Source organism: Trichechus manatus, unplaced genomic scaffold (assembly GCF_000243295.1).
Source record: "Trichechus manatus latirostris isolate Lorelei unplaced genomic scaffold, TriManLat1.0 scaffold00188, whole genome shotgun sequence".
Lineage (NCBI taxonomy): Eukaryota > Metazoa > Chordata > Mammalia > Sirenia > Trichechidae > Trichechus > Trichechus manatus.
Window position 1 is genome coordinate 1244667 of NW_004444124.1, and position 9201 is coordinate 1253867.

General features: G+C 38.1%; 1 protein-coding gene across 1 annotated transcript in view; it reads right to left on the reverse strand.

Moving 5' to 3' along the window:
* FARS2 (phenylalanyl-tRNA synthetase 2, mitochondrial) overlaps positions 1-9201 on the reverse strand; it is a 517904-nt gene that overhangs the window by 190013 nt on the left and 318690 nt on the right. The window contains exon 5 of the mRNA XM_023741741.1: positions 6465-6616. Within this exon, the coding sequence (XP_023597509.1) occupies positions 6465-6616 (152 nt within the window). The remainder of the gene's footprint in view (positions 1-6464; positions 6617-9201) is intronic.

A 9201-nucleotide genomic window follows, 5' to 3' on the forward strand; every position in this document is an offset into this window, starting at 1 on the left:
TGTTAACCAATGTCATAAAACAACATGTGTACTACTGTTTCATGAGAAACTATTTGTTCTGTAAGCCTTCACCTGAAGTACAATAAAATATAATAATAAAAAAAACTTCTGTCTTAAAGCAAATCTGTCCTATTTCAATCCACTTTATTTTATAGTCCAGTTTTCACACGTCATAAATAACTGTCTTGTGAAAAAACTGGAACACTTGTGTACTGCTAGTGGAAATGTAAAGCGGTGCAGCCACTTTAGAAACAGTTTGGTCATTCCTCAAAAGTTGAACACAGAATCACCATATGACCCAGCAATTTCACTCCTAGGAATATTCTCAAAAGACTTGAAAGCAGGAATGCAAACAAATATTTGTACACCAGTGTTCACTGCAGCATTATTCACAATAGCCAAAAGGTGGAAATAACTCAAGCGTCCATCAACAGATGAATGGATAAACAAAATGTGGTACATCCACACAATGGAATATTATTCACTCATAAAGAGATATGAAGTTCTGCTACTTGCTATGACATGGATAAGACTTAAAACATTACGCTAAATGAAAAAAGTCAGGCAAAAAATAACAAATATTGTATGATCCCACTTATATGGAATAGCTAGTATACATAGATGCATAGAGACAGAAAGTAGACTAGAAGTTACCAGGGGCTGAAGGGAGGGGAGAATGGGGGCTTTTTACTTAAGGAGTACTAAGTTTCTGTCTAGGGTAATAAAAAACTTTTGGAAATAGTGATTGTACAACATGGTGAAAGTAATGAATGTCACTGAATTGTACACTTAAAAATTGTTAAAATGGAAAACTTTTTGCTATATGTATTTTACCACAATTTTTAAAAATAGTTTAAAAAAAAAGAAAAAAAAGGCTAGCATCCCTAAATGAAATGTTATCAGTGGAGGACAATACTTAATGTTCTCTTTCCTTTCTCATACCCTGGGCTAAGAAATATTGTAAGCAATTATGTTCTAGAAGAAAATAAACACCATACCCTATAATTCCTTAAGTTGCATGGTCTTCCAGACAAAAGACGATGTATGTATTCACAACGTGTCAAAGGAATACTCAGGTTCATATGTTGAAACACAATTACTTTCATAAGTTTTCTCGTTAGTCAATATATGTGTATCGTGCAATATTCTAAAAGTGCCAAAGGACATGCAGGGACAAGTCCATCGCCCAGTCACCACTAAGCCCAAACCCCAGCTCCCTTCCCTAGAGGTAATCACTGTCACATTTTTTGTTACATTAAATTTTTGAACTGCAAAGACTCTTCTGCACATCAAGTGGCCCACAGATTAAGTGGCAAAGATCCTCTGAGAGAAGGTTCTGAATGACTGGCTGGAACAAAATGTCATTTTCTAGCCTGAATGTCTATCCTCCTTCAGGGCACAAACTGTTATTTATAATCAAGAAAAAATTTCTCCATGTGTTTAACATTATGAAATTAGGTTCCTACCCGGCAGTTTATGACTCTCGGAAATACCTTGGGATCTGTCCTTGATCAAAAAATAACACTCAAGTTTTTCCACTATGTGATTCTTTCCCAGAGTATCCTTTGTTTTATACTTGGTCCAAGCATCTCTCCCCATGTTTGACGTTCGGCAAGCAGAGAGTTTGCATCACTGTGTCATTTACATCATGTATCATTGCATAAGTGACAAACCACTGAGAATCATGGCCTCGCCAAATTGATACATAATCTCAACCATCACTAGTGGAAAGCCGCTTAGCTAAAAAAAATGAGGTCATATTATTTAAAAAGGAGGGAAAGAGAAAATTGGATATTGAGAAATAATTAGCAATCTCTGCCACAGGAATCTTACTCTGAATATGAAGTCTGCCCCTTAATAAGAAAGGTGTGTGCCCTGGGCAGGCGAATAATTTGGCACAGCTACAAAGTGACCGTCTTTAAATATCTGTATGTTTATTTAAGAGATGGTATGACCAGTGCCAGTCAGAAATGGTTTTTCATGGGTTGTTTGTTTTTTTTTAAATTTCCAATAAAAAGTACTGTTTCCTTCAGAAGGAACTGGATAAACTTACCTTTCTTCAGTTAGCATGGAGTTGTGTGCACAGACCTCACTGAAAACGTATTTCTAAAGCAGTCCAGTGACATTTTACGGTTTTAGACCTGTGCCCCAGGAACCTACTTGTCTGGTCTGTCCCTGGGTCCACAGGACCGCTACACTCACCCACTCCCATTGCAGTCTTTCCAGTTACCGTGCTCTTCATCATCTACTTTCATCACTACAAATCATCTACAGGCAGAAAGACTCAATGTTTGCAATCAATTTATTTCCCTCCAAACACATCCCTCTTCTGTAACACATCTAACCCCATATCCAGGACAATAGCAATTTCTCTCAGCTTCTTAGGTAGTTTACAAAACTGAATCCTCGATTTCAGTGTTTTCTGCAAAATAAGCAAGGGTGAGAAAAATTACAAGTCATATAGTCCAGCTTCCTGGATTATTTGCTCAGCATACAGATTGAATAAGTATGGTGAAAGGATACAACCCTGGCATACAAATTCTTTGATTTTAAAACATGCAGTGTCCTCTTGTTCTGTTTGAATAACTGTCCCTTGGTCTATGTACAGGTTCTGCATGAGAACAATTAACTGTTCTGGAATTCCCATTTTTCACAATGTTATCCATAATTTGTTATGGTCCATACAGTCTGATGCCTTTGTGTAGTCAATAAAACACAGGTCGATGTTTTTCTGATGTTCTCTGCTTTCGGCCAAGATCCATCTGACATCAGCAATGATATCCCTCTTTCCACGTCCTCTTCTGAATCCGGCTTGAATTTCTGGCAGTTTCTTGTTGATGTACTGCTATAACTGTTTTTGAATTATCTTCAGCAACATTTTACTTGCGTGTGACATTGATGATATTGTTTGATAATTTCTGCATTCCACTGGATCACCTTTCTTGGGAGTGGGCATAAATATGGATCTCTTCCAGTCAGTTGGCCAGGTAGCTGTCTTCCAAATTTCTTGGCATAGAAGAGTGAGCACTTTCAGCAATGCATCGTTTGTTAAAACATCTCAACTGGCATTCCGTCAATTCCTGAAGCCTTGTTTTTTGCTAATGCTTTCAGTGCAGCTTGGACTTCTTCCTTCAATACCATCGGTTCTTGACCATATGCTACCTCCTAAAATGTTGAACGGTGACCAATTCTTTTTGGTACAGTGACTCTGTGTATTCCTTCCATCTTCTTTTGATGCTTCCTGCATCGTTCAATATTTTGCTCATAGAATCTTTCAATATTGTAATTCGAGGCTTGAATTTTTTCTTCTGTTCTTTCAGCTTGAGAAATGCAGAACGTGTTCTTCCCTTTTGGTTTTCCAACTCCAGGTTTTTGCACATTTCATTATAACACTTTACTTTGTCTTCTCAAGACACCCTTTGAAATCTTCTGTTCAGCTCTTTCACTTCATCATTTCTTCCATTCACTTTAGCTACTCTACAGTAAACAGCAAATTTCATAGTCTCTACTGACATCCATTTTGGTCTTTTCTTTATTGTCTTTTTAAATGACTTTTTGCTTTCTCCATATATGATCTCCTTGATGTCACCTCAAAACTCTTCTGGTGTTCAGTCATTAGTGTTCACTGTATCAAATCTATTCTTGAGATGGTCTCTAAATTCAGGTGAGATATACTCAAGGTTGTACTCTGGCTTCCAAGGACTTGTTTTAATTTTCTTCATCTTCAACCTTAACTTGCATATGAGCAATTGATGGTCTGTTCCGCAGTCGACCCCTGGCCTTGTTCTGACAGATGATATTGAGCTTCTTCATCATCTCTCTACACAGATGTAGTTGATTTGATTACAAATCAGTAATCAGAATCAGTAGTTGGAAAATATGGTCTTGGTGACAGAAATGATGCTGGAGATCACAGGATAGAATTTTACAAGACCAACAACTTAGTCATTGGAAATACCTTTTTTAACAACAGAAACAGCGACTATACTTATGGATCTTGCCAGATGGAATACACAGGAATCAAACTGACTACATCTGTGCAAAGAGACGGTGGAGGATACTATAGCAAACACCATAAATTCTATTTTCTGTAAAGTTAGGAGACAGATATCATGTGCAAGCTCTAAAATATATTTAAAGCCTGCCAAGAGTAGCTGAAATCAAGAAGAAGCCAAATGGGAAGAAGTGAAGAAAAGAAATGCAAGGAATGGCATATCTCAGAAAACATGGGCAAAATACACTTTTTCAGAGCTAAGGGTTACAGTCTCAAGTGCAAAATCTATATCACCACCAAGTGCTGAAACTGCGCTGAATTGGGGTGGGAAGCAGATCTACACAAAGAATTACAACCTTAAAGTTGAGAAAGCAAACTAAACTTGTGGAAACAGCTGACACAGGAAACCCCATTCATTCAAATATGAGTATACCATTGACACATCAATTCAAAAATAGTTTTAAAAAATGAGAAAATGGCAGAAAAACTACTAACAGACAAAGAGTAGCCCTAGAAATATGCTGCCATTGGAGTGCATAAAATTTCTGGCCAAATATTTTGCAATAAATTTAAAAAATTAAATGAAGCAACCCCTCTAGGAAAGAAGAGCACAAAACAGAAATAAGATATCAGAGAAGAGATGGGAAGAAAACAGGAGGAGATAAAATGTGAGCTGGCAGAACTCAGAAAAGAAAGAACACAAATAACTGAAGATAGGAGTAGAAGATGCATAAGGGAGAATAGACCGCAGAAAACAGAGTAAGGGACAGAGGAGATAAAAACAAGGAGAGCAGACAAAGTGAAACGGAAATAAAGAGGTTTAAAGCATTAGAGAGAAAACAATATGTCAGACTAAGGAGAGCCTACTCATGTATACCTGGGATCCCTGAAGAATGAAACAGAACAGAGCAATGGATCAGAACAAATTTTTAAAGTTATATTTCAAGAAAACTTTCCTAAAACAAAAGCAGTGTCAAATCAGAATAGTGAACGACAACAATATATACCAGGGAGAATATGTCAACATTGAAACAGATCCTGATAAAGTTATAAACTTCTAAGAATAAAGAAAGAATCCTTTAGGATAAAAAGTAAAAAGATCAAGCCTGGCCTTAGATTTCTTTATATCAAATTAAACTTGAGATGATAATTGAGCAACACAAGATCCTCAATAAAAGAAAAGGTGACCCAAGGATTTTTATGCTAAACCAAATTACCATTCAAGTATAAACAGATAAACAGCTTTTAAACATGCAAGATCTCAGGGAATGTTGTTTCCACAAGTCCTTGAGGAAATTTATAGATGATGAACTTCTGCCATCTAGATGGCTGGGCAACTGGCAGTAAACTGGCAACTGAATGTCTCTGTCTAGAGAACTAAGACTTTAAAAAAACAAACGAGGTAAAAAGATGGGGATTTGGCTGATGGGATAGAACATGAATGCCATAGGCTATGACAATGTAGTTACGATTCAACTACACACATCAGGCAGGGAGGAGAGAAAGAGGATGGGAGTTAGATAAGATGTGGTGGCTGCCCCTACTCTAATAGCTGGGGGTCAAAGGAAACCATTTAAAGGTGATGAGCAAGGAATCCTCCTATCCTTCCACATCTTCCAACTGCATTTAGAATAAAATTCCAAATCTCAGCCCATGCAGGTTCAGGCCCCTGCCTGGGCCCTGTAGCCACATCTTGACCCTTGGTCATTTCTCTTCGCCCACTTCCACTTTTCATTTCTGGAGTCACCATGCTCTTTGTTGCCTCCTGCATTTCACATATGGTACTTCCCCTCCCCCCAGGGATTCACACATGCTGTCTGGAATGTTCTTTCCCACTTTCTTCACTTCCCCACATACTAGTAATCTCAGCTGAAATGTCATCTTCTTAAAGAGCACTTCCCTGACTCTCCAGGTGAAATTAATTCTTTGACTATGCCCGAAGTATTTTTCCTTCATAATACTTACTCAAACTTAGTGTAACAATTTACTTAATATCTACCTCTCCCACAAGACTGTTAACTCCAGGAAAGCAGAGTTAAGTCTGTATTGAACACATTTAATTCCTAGAACCTAATACAGAGGTTGGTGTGGGTAAGTGCTTAATAAACATTTACTTCGAAACTAGTTTTTCTCCACAAACAACTCTTTCTGCCTCATCATCTGTATTTGGAATGTGATATAGCAAGAAACCACTTCCACAAACAGGAATGGAAAACTGCGAGATCTTGAAAATGTTCTGTTTCATATACTTTCTTTACTGAGCCAGGAAGGACTGAAATGTACTTCGGAAAGATTTTCAGAAAGGATTGATATAAAGGAGTTTGCCAATAAGCTATCTGTTTACTATAAAATTCACAAGACATTTTGTCTTACAAGCAGTGGAGCTAAGTAAAATTTTATTGTATGTTTCCGTATGCCATTTGTCATGCAGAGACAGTAAAGACGAAAATCAGAAAGACTTTTCACTTACTTTGGATGTTCGAACTTGTCTATAAGATCAACTTTTTCCACCAGGTCTCCTCCAATTGTTCGGACTAAGTCATAGAAATCATTCTCCATGTAATTCTCAGAGGGCAACCAGAATGAAATGTCATTTATCAGAGCAGGATATTTGCTAAGAGGCTAAGACAAGAGAAGAAAAGATAGATTGACTTGTTAGTTAGATGAGAACGTTTACATTTTTCATGAAAACTTTCACTTGGCTAATTAGGAAAAGCTGGTAAGCCATTATTTCAGCACTTGAATTTTCAGGGACAAAACGAACTTAGAAGATAAATCAATATTCAAAATGAGCAAATTCCATTATGAATGTTACAGATTCTTATCACATTCATGTGTAACATTATTATATATTATATTTATATCGTTGTTAATGTTCAACCTAATAAAAGCAATTTTAATCAATTGTATTTCAGTTTTTCCCATTCAAATACTAAAGAAGTTCAAATTTAATTAACAAGTGATTCATTAACTTCTTTTGATATTTTTAGGAAGCCATTTAATAGAGAAGTAAGTAGGGGCTTGTCAAAATTGGTATTTCAATTAGTAATGTCATTATTTGTTAGTATTTCTAATTATTAAAATAAAAGACTAGGTTGATAAGAGGTGATTTAGGGAGTTATTTTCAAATTATGCCTTTAAAGATGCAATAAACAAAAATGTAGCCATTTTCCCCATTTTATTCCATTTTTTTTCCAGTTTACCAGAGATCAGTGGTTTAGCATTATATTGGATAGCTATTTCTTATTAGATACTTTTAGAAGCTTCTACATTTGTTTACGTGGCTTACACATATGTACATCGCAATTATGTGTGTATATATATATGTGTGTATATATATACACACACACACACACACACACACACACATATAGGCTTTGGTATATAAAATACTGCCACAATAAAAACTGTTTCATTATATGTTTCTTATATAACTGTGAAACCCTAAGGGGATATCTGCTCAAGACCTAAATATGTTAGAAGGGCAAATTTAGAAATTGATTTATTTCAAGCCTGGTATCACTATAAACTCTTTGGTGAATCACTAATCAGAAAAAAGAATAAAACTTTGAAAATAACAAAATCTCTGAAGAACCAAATAGTCAAACATAAGTGATTATTGAACTTGCAATATCAATTAAGTTGTCAAATAAATGCAGCTGTTTAAAACACACATTTCAAATGTGAACATGATAAAGCTACCATCCAGGTGCTCTTGAAAATTATCACTGCTCCTGAAAAGCATCCTACATTTTCTCTCCTAAACTAAGGCCATGCTTAGGTGAGAAATAGCCATGGGTTAATGTAAGGACACACCCATCGGTTAGTCTGTCCTACTGTGGTGGCTTGCATTTTGCTAGGATGCTGGAAGCTATGCCACTGGTATTTCAAATACCAGCAGGGTCACCCATGGTGGACAGGTTTCAGGAGAGCTTCCACACTAATACAGACTAGGAAGAAAGGCCTGGTGAACTACTTCTGAGAAATCAACCAATAAGAGGCGGGGCCAAGATGGTGGAGTAGTCAGACACTTCTGGTGGACCCTCTTACAACAAACACCTGAAAAAACAAGTGAATCGATTATATATGGTCATCTGGGAGCCCTGAACATCAAAGGGAGAGTTGAGAAACCGGACAGAGTGACGGGGGAGTGACAGACAGTTTGGAAGAAGTGAGGAGTTGCCAGACCTGACCCGGCAAGAGCCTGAGCCCTTCAGGCCTGATCAGCTCAGGGGTAAGCGGTAAGACAAGCAAGCAGCAACGCTCACGAGGTGTGTTTTTCGCAACAGCAGAGACCCAGCACCAGAGAGTTTACACGGCCACCCAGAACCAGTGAGAAGCAGCCCTAGATCAGTGAAAGATAAGTACTTGTGATCAGCTTACCGTGTGAATCACAAACACTTCCCTTATGAGACTTCCGGCAAAATGGCGCTCTAGGCAGAAGCACCATGTCGTCCCTCCACAGCATAGGTCCGAAAAACTAAGCTGGACAAAGAAAACAACAATCCTGAAACCCTAAAACATCAAATGAAGAGATACAGAACTCAGACAAGCACCAAATGGAGTGAGAAAACTGACAGAGAATGGAGAGCGAGGAGAGATTCACGCAGAGGTCCCCTACCAGCTAATGCAGTGTAGATCCGCCATCTTGCACTCCTATCGGAGACCAGCAAACAGGGGATACGAGAAAGCAGCTTCACGGAGCTTCCAGCGGGAGACAAAACAACCGTCTCTCATCTCTCCACTCCAACGGCAAGCTCCCCTAGCATTCTTTTTTGTTTGTTTGTATGTTTTGGGCTCCTGTTCCTCTCTCCTCTCTCCCATATCCATCTTAGCTCCACACATAACTATCTCCCTGCTACATCCTAACTACCTGCACAGTGTGTTTAACATCACACCACCAAGAAGCACAGACACGGCCTACAGGAACCTGCTCTGCACTGATTTAGACCCGCCCACGTGGCTGTAGTAAGTGCCACAAACAACCTGTCCCAGTAACTCCTCTCCAGCTAGACCTGCCCGGCCGTACCATATCTGAGTGACTGACCCTGCCAATTGGAGAAGGAGGCGAAAAGTACTGTGCCCACAGATGAACAAACAACAGAGAACACACAGTCCACCTGCTCATAGTCAAATTAAAAAAAAAAAAAAAAAGGGACGAAACAAACAAATCTACAATCAATAAACAAGAAAAATAAGTCCTGAAT